The sequence below is a fragment of the Heterodontus francisci genome, chromosome 17, assembly GCF_036365525.1.
Source record: "Heterodontus francisci isolate sHetFra1 chromosome 17, sHetFra1.hap1, whole genome shotgun sequence".
NCBI lineage: Eukaryota > Metazoa > Chordata > Chondrichthyes > Heterodontiformes > Heterodontidae > Heterodontus > Heterodontus francisci.
In genome coordinates, this window is record NC_090387.1 from 30,917,785 (window position 1) to 30,932,164 (window position 14,380).

The 14,380-nt window shown below is 45.2% G+C and overlaps 1 protein-coding gene across 2 annotated transcripts in view; it reads right to left on the bottom strand.

The window, feature by feature from the left end:
• Window positions 1–14,380, bottom strand: part of dhx38 (DEAH (Asp-Glu-Ala-His) box polypeptide 38) — a 128,536-nt gene that overhangs the window by 30,531 nt on the left and 83,625 nt on the right. Inside the window, exon 22 of one of the 2 annotated variants that reach the window (XM_068049200.1) lies at window positions 1,864–2,019. In XM_068049200.1, the coding sequence (XP_067905301.1) occupies window positions 1,864–2,019 (156 nt within the window). Of the gene's footprint in view, window positions 1–1,852; window positions 2,020–14,380 lie in introns of both variants that reach the window. The other variant, XM_068049201.1, reaches the window with a different exon arrangement.

A 14,380-nucleotide genomic window follows, 5' to 3' on the forward strand; every position in this document is an offset into this window, starting at 1 on the left:
AGATGGATCATCTACTCGACACCTCTGACTGAAGGTGATTGCAAATTGCTTCAGCCTTGTCTTTTACACTCAAGTGTTGGACTCTACCATTACTGAGAATGGAGATGTTCATGGAGCCTCCTCCTGCTGTTAGCTGTTTTTAATAGTCCACCATCATTTGCAACTGGATGTGGAAGGACTGCAGAGCTTTGATCTGATCCACTGGTTGTGGGATCGCTTAGCTCGGTCTTTCGTATGCTGCTTCTGCTGTTCATCATGCATGCAAGTCCTGTATTGTAGCTTCACCAAGTTGAAGCATTTTTAGGTATGGCTGGTGCTGCTCCTGGCATTCACTTCTCATTGAAAAAGGGTTGGTCACCTGCCTTGATGGTAATGGTAGAGTGAGGGATATGTCAGGCCATGAGGTTACAGATTATGGTCCCTCATGGCAGACTGGTACAAAAGGTGAAGTCACACGGGATCAGAGGGGAGCTGGCAAGATGGATACAGAACTGGCTCTGTCATAGAAGACAGAGGGTAGCAGTGGAAGGGTGCTTTTCTGAATGGAGGGATGCGACTAGTGGTGTTCCGCAGGGATCAGTGCTGGGACCTTTGCTGTTTGTAGTATATATAAATGATTTGGAGGAAAATGTAGCTGGTCTAATTAGCAAGTTTGCGGACGACACAAAGGTTGATCGAGTTGCGGACAGTGATGAGGATTGTCAGAGGATACAGCAGGATATAGATCGGTTGGAGACTTGGGCGAAGAAATGGCAGATGGAGTTTAATCCGGACAAATGTGAGGTAATGCATTTTGGAAGGTCTAATGCAGGTGGGAAGTATACAGTAAATGGCAGAAAGCTTAGGAGTATTGACAGACAGAGAGATCTGGGCGTACAGGTCCACAGGTCACTGAAAGTGGCAACGCAGGTGGATAAGGTAGTCAAGAAGGCATACGGCATGCTTGCCTTCATCGGTCAGGGCATAGAGTATAAAAATTGGCAAGTCATGCTGCAGCTGTACAGAACTTTAGTTAGGCCACACTTAGAATATTACAAAGTTATAAGCGGCATGGACAGAGTGGATAGTCAGAAGCTTTTTCCCAGGGTGGAAGAGTCAGTTACTAGGGGACATAGGTTTAAGGTGAGAGGGGCAAAGTTTAGAGGGGATGTGCAAAGCAAGTTCTTTACACAGAGGGTGGTGAGTGCCTGGAACTTGTTGCCGGGGGAGGTGGTGGAAGCAGGTACGATAGCCATGTTTAAGAGGCATCTTGACAAATACATGAATAGGATGGGAATAGAGGGATACGGTCCCCAGAAGTGCAGAAGGTTTTAGTTTAGGCAGGCATCAAGATCGGCGCAGGCTTGGAGGGCCGAATGGCCTGCTCCTGTGCTTTACTGTTCTTTGTTCTTAGATTGTGGTGGAATACAATTCTACTGCTGCTGATAGCCCACAGCACCTCATGGAGGCCCAAGTCTGAGCTACGAGATGTGTCCTGAATCTATCCCATCTAACTCAGTGGTCCTGCCACACAACACGGTGATGGGTGTCCTCAACGTAAAGACAGGACTTTGTCTCCAAAGGACTGCACGGGGGTCACTCCTAACAATACTGTCATGGATAGATGCATCTGCGACAGGTAGATTGGTGATGAGGACAAATAGGTTTGTATAGAGTTTGGCTAAGTTTGCACAGAGTGCTGGTGCAGTCCCACCTGGATCACTACACATTTCTGATCACCGTGGATAGGATCTAATCTTTTGCAGATAATGCATTACACCTAATCTCTCTCATTGAATTTATCTCGTTATGGAAATCTAACCATCTGCTAATGGGCACACCAATGGAAAAGTTAATACCGCAGGCACTTAACTGCTACATCACCTTTCTCATAGCCTTAGCATGAATAAAGTGCTCATTAGACCAGATGGTAGAGTAGTTGTTATTCTTCCACTGCAGGTAAACATTAAGGTAAGTCAAATGGTCACTTTCTGGCACAGCAAACTTCTCCCTCATTTGATCACTCTCTTCCTCTCGACCCTGTAATTGTAACACACATAGCAATATGAACACAGTTGGTGATATAGGCAGCTGGGACATTAGCTTTACGCACTGACTTCCCCCTTTCAAAAGGCAGTAATTTCACCTATAAAGGGAAAAGAAAAGAAATCAAAAATCTCATCCATCCCAGTCTACGTTGATGATAAGACTTCAGTGCAAAGGGGCATCAAAATTTTGAAGCCAATGAGACGGTCTCAGAGGATGGTTAGAAGAATAGCATAGAGAATGACTCCGATGTCTGGATGGGTGGGAAAAGAAAACTGATCCGAAGAACAATTCTGCGACTTTTTTGTGGTATTGACTGAACTTGTATTGGTGAAAATCTGAGTTTTCTGCAGTCATTAAATAGTTCACCATTTTTGGTCCTCCTACCAGCTGCGAGCATTCACAGGTGCCAAAATATGATGTTCACTGACGCACCACTTCAAGGGTAATGTAGAGCACTTCAGTACTCTCACTTCATGTTTCCATATTATTGTAGAAGATTTCAGCATCTGTGTATTTTATGCAAGCCAGACTGAATTGTAAAAAATGCTTTGTAGTTGAGTGATTTTAAGCCAAAAATTCAAACTATTCCTTTGATTAAAAAAATTAAATTAACATTAAAAAAAAGCATTGAATTTTCAACAAAACTGACAAAAAAAGGCGATATGATACTTCAATGTCTGTCATATTTTATTATTTCAACAGAATTGCAACCTCATTTATTCAAAGATGATATCATATGGAGTGTTTGGAGAGTTTCAATTTCTGTTAGAACAAAATCAATATTTTTAAGTATAAAATAATCCAGGGCTAACGGCATCTGGCTTTCCATCACTTAATCAGGTCCACAGAACATTTCCTTAAGCAGTATTACCCCCAATTTTTTGTTGACTGCCACAATCCGAACAAATGTCTTACAAAAGGTTTACTTTAAGGATTTCTGCAATCTGCAGCAACATAGAATAATGCAAAGTAAGACTGCATCCACACAGTGAGCTTTGGATCAACAACTTATATTTATACAGCAGCTTTAACATAATGAAACATCCCAAGGCGCTTCACAGGAGCATTATAAAACAAAATGTGACACCGCGCCATAAAAGGAGATACTGGCTCAAATGACCAAAAGCTTGGTCAAAGAGGTAGGTTTTAAGGAGGAAAGTGAGATGGAGGGGTGTAGGGAGGGTATTATAGAGCTTGGAGCCGAGGCAACTAAAGGTATGGCCACCAACGGTGGAGTGATTAAAAACAGTGATGCACAAGAGGCCAGAATTAGAGGAGCACAGTTATCTTGGAGGGTTGTGGGGCAGGAGGAGATTAGAGATAGGGAAGAGCAAAGCCATGGATGGATTTAAAAACAAGGATGAGAATTTTAAAATCAACATGTTGCTTGACCGGGAGCCAATGTAGGTCAATGAGCGCAAGAGTGATAGGGGAATGGGACTTGGTGCGAGTTAAGACATGAGGAAAGTTTTGGATGACCTCAGGTTTACGTAGAGTAGAATGTGGGAGACCAGCCAGAAGTGCATTGGAATAGTCAAGACTAGAGGTAACGAAGGCATGACTGAAGGTTTCAGCAGCAGATGAGCGAGACAGGAGTGAAGTCGGACGATGTTACAGAGGTGGATATAGGCGGTCTTATTGAAGCCACAAATATGAGGTCGGAAGCTCACCTCAGGGTCAAATGTGACACAAGGCTGCAAACAGACTGGCTTAATCTCAGGCTGTTGCCAGGGAGCGGGATGGAGTCAGTAGCTAGGGAACTGAGTTTGGAGCAGGGACCGAGAACAATGCCTTCAGTCTTCCCAAAATTTAATTGGAGGAAATTTCTGCTCATCCAGTACTGGATGTCGGATAAGCAGTCTGATAATTTAGCAACAGTGGAGGAGTCGAGAGAAGTGGTGCTGAGGTAAAGCGGAGTGTCATTAGCACACATTTGAAAACCTCCTCTCTCCTCACTACCCAAGGCCCGAAACATTCCTTTCAGGTGAAGCAGCGATTTACTTGTACTTCTTTCAATTTAGCATACTGTATTCGCTGCTCACAATGTGGTCTCCTCTACATTGGGGAGACCAAATCCAGATTGGGTGACCGCTTTGCAGAACACCTCCGCTCAGTCTGTAAGCATGACCCAGAGCTTCCGGTTGCTGGCCATTTCAACACCCCCCGCTCTCATGCTCACATCTCTGTCCTGGGATTGCTGCAATGTTCCAGCGAACATCAACACAAGCTCGAGGAACAGCATCTGATTTACCGATTAGGCACACTACAGCCTGCCGGACTGAACATTGAATTCAATAATTTCAGAGCATGACCGGCCCCCCTTTTTATGTTTAGTTATTTTTTTTTCTTTTTTGTTCTTTATTTGGTTATTTTATTTTAGGTTTTTTAGTGTGTTTAGTTTGTTTCTACTGTGCCTACCAACAGTTTCTGTTTTTTAAATTTTTTTTGATGTTTGTGCTTGGAGTGCTTTGTGCTTTACTGTCTATTCACACCCTCTCTGTACTAACGCTTTGTCTTTCAGCACACCATTAACATACCATTTGCCTTTGTTCCATGACCTTATGGTCAGTTATTGTCTGTGACCTTGTCCTATCAACACCTTCTCTTCTGTTATTCCCTTGCTCTACCTTAAGCTTTACTTGCTTAAAATCTTTTACATTTCTAATATGTCAGTTCTGAAGGCTCATTGACCTGAAACGTTAACTCTGCTTCTCTCTCCACAGATGCTGCCAGACCTGCTGAGTATTTCCAGCATTTCTTGTTTTTATTTAAAAACTAATGCTGTGTTTTTAGATGATGTCGCCAAGACGCAGCATGTAGATGAAAACTAGGAGGGGCCAAGGATTGATCCTTGGGGGACACCAGAGGTAGCGATGAGAGAGCAGGAAGAAAAGCCATTGAAAGGCATTCTCTGGCTACTAATAGATGGATAAGATTGGAACCAGGGGAGAGCAGTCCTACCCAGCTGGACAACAATGAGAGGCATTGGAGGATGGTGTGGTTAACCATGTCAAAGGCTGCAGACAGGTCAAGAGACTAGAGGATGGAATGTTTACCTTTGTCACAGTCACATGGGATACCATTACTGACTTTCATAAGAGCTGTTTTGGTACTGCGGCAGAAGCAGAAACCTGATTGGAGGGATTCAAACATGAAGTTCTGGGAAAGATGAGAATGGAATAGGAAGGCAACATGTTCAAAGACTTGGGAGAGGAAAGGGAGGTTAGAGATGGGACAGTAGTTTGCAAGGGGAATGGGGTCAAGGGTTTTTTTTTAAGGAGAGGGGTGATGACAGCAGATTTAAGGGAGAGAGGGACAACACCTGGAGAAAAATAACTGTTTACAATATTGGCTAACATGGGGACCAGGAGGGGATGTTGGGTGATCAGTTTAGCGGGAATAGGATTGAGGGAACAGGAGGTGGGTCTCAAGAACAAGATCATTCAGAGAGGCATGAGGGGAGATAGGAGAGAAACTGGAGTAAGATGCAAGCTCAGGATGAGGACAGGAGGGAGCATTAGAGGAAGTTTGGCCACATGGGCTAGTGGAAGGGAGGGACGTGGCAGAGGCAGCTATTGTATAGTCTCGATCTTAGTGACAAAGGACTCCATGAGCTCCTCGGACTTATTGCCGGAGCTGAGGGTGGAGGAGACAGAGGATAGGAATTTAGGAAGACTGTTTGCAGGGGGTTATCTTTGCATAGATGATCCTGGAATAGTGGACAGTTTTAGCAGACAAGAACGAGACCGGATAGCGTTTTAAGTGGACCAGCCAGATCTGGCGGTGGATGTTGTCCGCCATATTCTTTCCTGTCTGCCTCCCTTGGACTTAAGGGAGCAGAAATGAGGGCCGTATCGGGGGAATGGCCGGGGTGAGAGAGACTGATCTTTTTATTGGGGGCTAAGGCAAAGGTAGTGCTGACGGTGCGATTGAGCAAATCAGTAGCTGCAGAAATGCTGTGGCAAACGGAGGGTCAAAGGCTAGATAGTTGAGATTTTGAAAGTGCACTTTATAGTAAATCTGAGGATAGTTTTTTCCAGGGACGGGTACGGACTGAGGTAGGTTGGGGCATGGAAGGGGGATGTGGGTAGAGAGTGATACAAGGAAGTGATCAGAGATGGCCTTACCCGTAATTGATACGATGGTACTGGCAAGACCACATAAGATGCCACGGTTGAGGGGGTGGCCGTGAATATGCGTTGGGGAGTTTACATGCAGGGAGAAATTTAGGAAGGATAAGACAGCAGTGAACTCAGAGGAGAGAGAATATGATGAGTTGAGATAGAGATTGAAATCACTGAAGAAGAGAAGTCATTCAGTGCAGAAGCTGAGGGAGGAAAGCAGTGAAGCTATCTCATGGATAAAATTTTTATCGTACTTGGGAGGGCGGTAGAGAACAATGATTTTGAGAGGTGAGGGGGTGGAACAAGGTGAGATGCTCGAAGGAGGAGAAAGTGCAAGAGTAGGTGGTCAAGCCAAGATGGGATCTGGTGATAAGTGCCATACGGTCACCGCAACAGTCTGCGGGGTAAGTGGTGGAAGATGTAGCCAGGCGGGGTGGCTTCCTTAGGTGGCAAGGTGTCATCACCCCCACAGGCAGGTTTCCGTTAAGGCCATGATGTTGATGCAATCATCTACAATAAGTAAAATGGTTGGCAAGGGCCTTGTACACAAATGAATGGACATTTCAGAGGCAGATGCATGGAGAGGTGGTGAGAGCTGATCCATTGGCAGAGTCCACAGAATCAGCAGTGCGAGGGGGTGAGCTGAACAGGAAGATCATTGGCAGGGCATCCTGAATGGGGAGGGTGATGAGACAGAGGTCATGGTACATGTTGGTACCAATGACATAGGTAGAAAGAGGGATGAGGTCTTGCATCAAGAATTCAGGGAGTTAGGCAGTAGACTAAAAAGCAGGACCTCTTGGGTTGTAATCTCTGGATTACTCCCAGTGCCACGTGCTAGCAAGTATAGAAATAGGAGAATAGCACAGATGAACGCGTGGCTTAAGAGTTGGTGCAGGAGGGAGGGTTTTAGATTCCTGGACCACTGGGACCGTTTCTGGGGAAGGTGGGACCTGTACAAGTGGGACGGTCTACACCTGAACCAGAGGGGGACTAACATCCTTGCTGGCGGGTTTGCTAGTGCTGTTGGGAAGAGTTTAAACTAATTTGGCAGGAAAAGGGGATGCAGACTCCTAGCAGAATAGGGACACAGCTAAACACAGGAAAGCGAACAAGTCAGAGGGAATACAGCGGAAGTAAGTTTCAAGGGAGTAAGACCAGGATGGAAGGCCTCTACTTTAATGCCAGGAGTATTGCAGGTAAAAAAACGGATGAGTTAAGGGCAAGGATTGACATGTGGAATTTTGATATCGTAGCCATCACGGAGACATGGTTGAGGGAGGGGCAGGATTGGCAGCTCAATATCCCGGGATATAGAATCTTCAGGCGAGACAGAGGAGGGGGTAAAAGAGGAGGGGGCATTGCAATATTAGTTAAGGAGTCAGTTACTGCGGTAAGGAGAGATGATATCTTGGAGGGGGCATCAAATGAAGCTTTATGGGTAGAGTTTAGGAATAAAAAAGGGACAACCACATTGCTAGGTGTTTATTATAGACCCCCAGATAGTCAGCGGGAAATTGAGGAGCAAATATGTGTGCAATTCGCAGAGGTGTGTAAAAATAATACTAGGGTAATTATATTAGGTGATTTCAACTTATCCAACATTAATTGGGATAGTCATCGTGTTAAGGGCTTAGATGGAGTGGAGTTCTTAAAATGTATACAGGAGAACATTTTAGCTCAATATGTAGAGGATCGAACAAGGGAGGGTGCAGTGCTGGACCTAATTCAGGGGAATGAAGCCGGACAGGTGGTTAATGCGTTGGTGAGGGAGCATTTTGGTGATAGCAACCATAACATGGTACAGTTTAAGCTTGTTATGGAGAAAGAAATAGACAAGTTGCAAAAGAAGGTTTTGGATTGGGGGAGAGCAAATTTTAGTAAAATAAGGCAGGATCTGGCCAAGGTAGACTCGAGTTACTTGTTGGGAAATCTACAGATGAGCAGTGGGGGGCATTCAAAAAGGAAATGGGGAGGGTACAGGCCCAACATGTTCCCTCTAGGGTAATAGTTAGGAGCAACAAGCCCAGAGAACCATGGATGACCAGAAACATTCAGGGTACGATGGGAAGGAAAAGAGAGGCTTTTAGCAAATACAAAGAGAGCAAGTCAATGGAGCATTAGTGGAGTACAGAAAGTGTAGGATGGAGCTTAAGAAAGCAATTAGGAGAGCAAAGAGGGGATATGAGAAAGCTCTGGCTGGTAAAAGTAGGGAAAATCCCAAGATATTCTATAAGTATATCAATGGGAAGAGGATAACCAGGGAAAGAGTTGGACCCATTAGGGACCAAGGGGGAAATTTGTGGGTGGAGCCAGAGGACATTGGTAGGGTGTTGAACGAATACTTCACATCTGTCTTCACCCAAGAGAAAGAGGATGCAGATATTGAACTTAGAGAGAGAGACTGGGAGATTCTTGAGCAAATTGTCATAGGGAGTGACAAGGTATTGGAGGTTTTGGAAGGCTTAAAAGTCGACAAATCTCCAGGTCTGGACGATTTGTGTCCCAGGATGCTGTGGGAGGCGAGGGTGGCGATTGCAGGGGCTCTGACCCAAATTTTTAATTCCACTCTGGCCACAGGGGAGGTGCCAGAGGACTGGAGAACAGTGGTCCCACTATTTAAGAAAGGTTGTAGAGATAAGCCAGAGAACTACAGACCAGTGAGTCTCACGTCAGTGGTAGGGAAACTATTGGAGAAAATTCTGAAGGAGAGATTCTATCTCCACTTGGAGAGGCAAAATTTGATCAGGAATAGTCAGCATGGCTTTGTGAGAGGGAGGTCATGCCGAACAAATTTGATTGAACTTTTTGAGCATGTGACCAGGTGTGTAGATGAGGGTAGTGCAGTTGATGTAGTTTACATGGATTTCAGCAAAGCCTTGGACAAGGTCCCACATGGGAGACTTATCAAGAAAGCAAATGCACATGGGATACAAGGTAACTTGATAAGGTGGATTCAAAATTGGCTTAGCTGTAGGAGACAGAGAGTGATGACAGATGGCTGTTTTAGTGACTGGAAGTCAGTGTCCAGTGGTGTACCACAGGGATCTGTGCTGGGTCCCCTATTGTTTGTCATTCATATAAATGACATAGATGACTATGTGAGGGGTAGGATCAGAAAGTTCGCGGATGACACAAAGATTGACCGAGTGGTTAACAGTGAAGTGGAGTGTCTGAGGTTACAGGAAGATACAGATGGGATGGTCAAACGGGCAGTAAAGTGGCAGATGGAATTTAACGCTGAAAAGTGTGAGGTGATACACTTTGGAAGGAGTAATGTGACACAGAAGTATTCAATGAATGGCCTGACACTGGGAAGTTCCGAGGAACAAAAGGACCTTGGCGTGTTTGTCCATAGATCTCTGAAGGCAGAAGGGCAGGTTAATAGGGTGGTGAAAAAGGCATATGGGACACTTGCCTTTATCAATTGAGGCATAGATTACAAAAGCAGGGAGGTCATGTTGGAGTTGTACAGAACTTTGGTAAGGCCACAGCTGGAGTACTGTGTGCAATTCTGGTTGCCACATTATAGGAAGGATGTGATTGCATTGGAGGGGGTGCAGAAGCGATTCACCAGGATGTTGCCTGGGATGGAACATTTAAGCTATGAAGAGAGGTTGGATAGGCTTGGGTTGTTTTCTCTGGAGCAGAGAAGACTGAGGGGTGACCTGATCGAGGTGTACAAGATTATGAGGGGCATGGACAGGGTGGATCGGGAGCAGCTGTTCCCCTTAGTTGAAGGGTCAGTTACGACGGGCCACAAGTTTAAGGTGAGGGGCGGGAGGTTTAAGGGGGATTTGAGGAAGAACTTTTTTTACCCAGAGGGTGGTGACGGTCTGGAATGCCCTGCCTGGGAGGGTAGTAGAGGTGGGTTGCCTCACATCCTTTAAAAAGTACCTGGATGAGCACTTGGCACGTCATAACATTCAAGGCTATGGGCCAAGTGCTGGCAAATGGGATTAGGTAGACAGTTCAGGTGTCTTTAATGCATCGGTGCAGACTCGATGGGCCGAAGGGCCTCTTCTGCACTGTATTATTCTGTGATTCTGTGAAGATTAGCCCCCAGTGGGTGCACTGGGCGGGAAGGTCGACGAGAGAGTAGGATAGGGCAATTGGGGTTGCTGCTCAGCAAATTGGAGGATGCCAAGAGAGGCAAGGCACTGAGGGAAGCTGTAGGCTTATCTAATTGGGAGTCAAGCCGGAGATGACAGCAAGAGAGCAGGAAGGCTGAGGAGTACTGAAGGGCTGGCATAGGGAATTGAGAGTACAAAGTACCGGACTGGAGAAGTGAAAGGAGGCATGACAATGGGAGAGTCTAGGAGGGGTAAAGAGAAAAGAAGTTAAAGAGAAAGAGCAAAAGTGGAAATAGACTGATGGGCTCTGCTTCAGAGTGGCAGCCAAAATGCGCACACAAATGGACTCAGCGAGCTGAAGTTACATCGGTCCAGTTGCATAAAAATTTAGGTACATAAAAACGTGATAGTAAATGGGAAATAGAAAATAGATGGAGATAATAGGAAAGAGTCCAGAGTTAAAAGTTGGAGGTCCCATGGTGGAATAATGATGACTTGGGTAGGGTGGAATCAGCATGTAGCATCAACGCGCTGTTGTCTAAAATAAAAAAAGGAAAGTGCTGCAAAAACTCTATGGAGAGAGAGAGAGAAAGAGTTAACGTTTCAAGTTGATGACTTTTCATCAGAACTGGCAAAGGTTAGAAATGTAATAGGTTTGAGCAAGTGAAAGGGGGGAGGGCAGGAGAGATTAAATGTCAAAGATGTCATGGAATAAAAGGCAACGGGAGTGGTAATAGTTGTAGTAAAAGACAAAGCATTTGTCCAGAGAGAGTGTTAATGGCAGAATAGTGAACAGCTCTGCCTGAAAGCAAAAACATGAAAACCAAGTTTAAGACTGGTACAAGGTGAAAAAAATCAAAATGGCGGTCACAGTCTGAAATCTGAAATTGTTGAACTCGATGTTGAGTCCTGAAGGCTGTCAAGTGCCTAAGCAGAAGATGAGGTGCTGTTCCTTGAGCTTGAGTTGCGCTTCACTGGAACTCAGCAAGCGGGACACAGCGAGAGCACAAAGAGACCGGGAGAGAGAGAGAAAGTTCACTCAGCAAGCGGGATGCAGCGAGAGCAGAGCGGGAGCACAAAGAGACCGGGGGGGGGGGGGGAAGAGGGAGAGAGAGAGAGAGAGAGAGAGAGAGTTCACTCAGCGAGCGGGAAAGAGAGAGAGAGCGGAGCCGGAGCACAAAGAGACCGGGAGAGAGAAAGTGTGTTCATTCAGCGAGCCAGCTTACCTTCCGGGAGCAATCCAGGCATGCCAGAGTTTTGAAAAAAAAGTCAACAGTGACATCACAGGAAAGCTGCAAGGTGATTGGTTGGTGAGTAGCAGCTGTTAGGGAATAACTCTAAATAGCTGGTTTCGTAACTAAAGTAAAGAGAAAGGTCTACGGTTTTTAATATAGTAGGTAGTGTTTTTTTTTTGGCGGTGGGGGGGGAAAATCAAGGTACCTAGTGTAAATCTAATTTTTGGGTAATTTAAGGGAGTAAAAACAGAGTGAAAAATAAAACAAAGAGTGTCATCACAGGAAAACTGCAAGTTCATGGGTTGGTAAATAACTGCTAATTTGAATTATCTATTCTAAGTTGATTTCAAATTAAAGGTGAATAGGAGAAACATTTTACAGATTAAAAACTAGAGACCAATCGGAAATTTAAAAAACAAATTAAAATCTAATTAAATAAAATAGAGATGCAGGGCCAGGCGATGTGTTGTACCTGCATGATGTGGAAGCTGGTGGACCCCATTGTAGTTCCTAGTGACCACAACTGTAGCAAGTGTTGGTTGCTCGAGGAACTCCGGCTCAGAGCTGATGAGCTGGAGTCTGAGCTTCGGACACTGTGACACATCAGGCAGGGGGAGAGTTACCTGGACGCTGTGTTTCAGGAGACAGTCACACCCCTTAGATTAACTGCCGTGAATTTGGCCAGTGGTCAGGGACAGGAGGGTGTGACTATGAGTGAGGAAGGTAGAGGGATTCAGGAGGTAGTGCTGCAGGAGCCTCAGCCATTGTCCTCATCCAACAGGTTCGAGATTCTTGCTCCCTGTGGGGACAAGAGCAGAGACTGTAGGGAGGATGAGCAAACTGACCACTGCACCATGGTACAGGGAGCCATTCAAGTGGGGGGAAAAAAAGAGAAATGTAGTCGTAATCGGGGATAGTATAGTTAGGGGCATAGACACTGTTCTCTGTGGCCAGGATCGAGAGCCCCGAAGGCTCTGTTGCCTACCTGGTGCCAGGGTTCGGGATATCTCATCTGGGCTGCAGAGGAACTTGGAGTGGGAGGGGAAAGATCCAGTTGTCATGGTCCACGCAGGTACCAACGATATAGGTAGAGCGAGGTTAGAGGTTCTGCTGAGGGAATATGAGCAGCTAGGGGCTAAATTAAAAAGCAGAACCAAAAAGGTAACAATCTCCGGATTACTACCTGAGCCACGAGCAAAAAAGGGTCAATAAGACTAAAGAGGTAAATGTGTGGCTCAAAGATTGGTGTGGGAGAAATGGGTACGAATTCGTGGGACATTGGCACCAGTACTGGGGAAGGAGGGAGCTGTTCCGATGGGACGGGCTCCACCTGAATCATGCTGGGACCAGAGTCCTGGCGAATTGTATAACTAGGGCTGTAGATAGGGCTTTAAACTGAATAGTGGGGGGAGGGTTCAGTTACATGGAAAAACAGGAAGTTAAAGGAGAAGGTAGGAGTGCAGGTTAGTGGTGAGGCTAATTGTTATCAAACTGCAAGAAGTATACTGGTTAAACCAGAGGAGAGAAGTAATAAACAGGCGAATAAAGCATCAGTGCTGAGGGACAGGTTAGGGGGTATAGCCCAAATAACAGTTTTATATACAAATGCACGGAGTGTAAGAAATAAACTAGATGAACTACAGGCGCAAATTCAAATGGAAAATTATGATGTGGTGGCCATTTTGGAGATGTGGCTGCAGGATGGTCGGGACTGGGAACTAAATATACCTGGTTATAAAGTTTACAGGAGGGACAGGGAAAATGGCAGAGGGGGTGGGGTAGCCTTACTGGTTAGAAGTAATATCACCTCATCGGTGAGGGAGAATATAATGAGGGGAAAGCATCCAGTGGTGACCTTATGGATGGAACTGAGGAACAGAAAAGGATCTAAAACTATAATTGGTATTGTGTATAGACCCCCTGGTAGCAATTCTGAGATGTTAGATTGTATAAATGCACAAATTAGGCAATTGTGTAACAAAGGGGGATTTTAACATACACATAGATTGGGAGAGACAGACTAGCACCTGTCAGAAAGGTAGTGAATTTCTGGACTGTGTCTGGGATAGTTTCCTACAGCAATATGTCCCAGATGTAACAAGGGGACAGGTAATATTAGATTTAATTCTGAGTAATGAGCCAAATTTAATTAGTAGCCTAACTGTGCGTGAACATTTATCAAATAGTGCACAGTGGCGCAGTGGTTAGCACCGCGGCCTCACAGCTCCAGTGACCCCGGTTCAGTTCTGGGTACTGCCTGTGCGGAGTTTGCAAGTTCTCCCTGTGACCGCGTGGGTTTCCGCCGGGTGCTCCGGTTTCCTCCCACAGCCAAAGACTTGCAGGTTAATAGGTAAATTGGCCATTGTAAATTGCCCCTAGTGTAGGTAGGTGGTAGGAGAATGGTGGGGATGTAGTAGGGAATATGGGATTAATGTAGGATTAGTACAAATGGGTGGTTGTTGGTCGGCACAGACTCAGTGGGCCGAAGGGCCTGTTTCAGTGCTGTATCTCTAAATAAAATTTTAAAAAATAAATTAAAAAATAACATGATCGAATTCAAGGTAGCGTTTGAAAGTGAAAAGAACGAATCAGCTACTAGATTTTTAGACTTGGGTAAGGCTGACTTTACTGGGATGAGACAGAGACTGTTCACGGTAAACTGGGTAGATCTGTTAATGGGTCAAATGACTGAAGAACAGTGGAGAATATTTAAAGAAACATTTAACGAAATACAGAGCAAGTATATACCCAAGAGGAAAAAGCTCCACTTCACAGAAAAAACAGCCATGGACAACTAAAGAGATTAAGGATAGCATAAAACTAAAAGGGCTTACAAAAATGCAAAACGCAGCACAGATCCAGCCGAATGGGACAGATACAAAGACCAGCAAAGGGTCACAAAGCAGCTTATAAGAGCTAC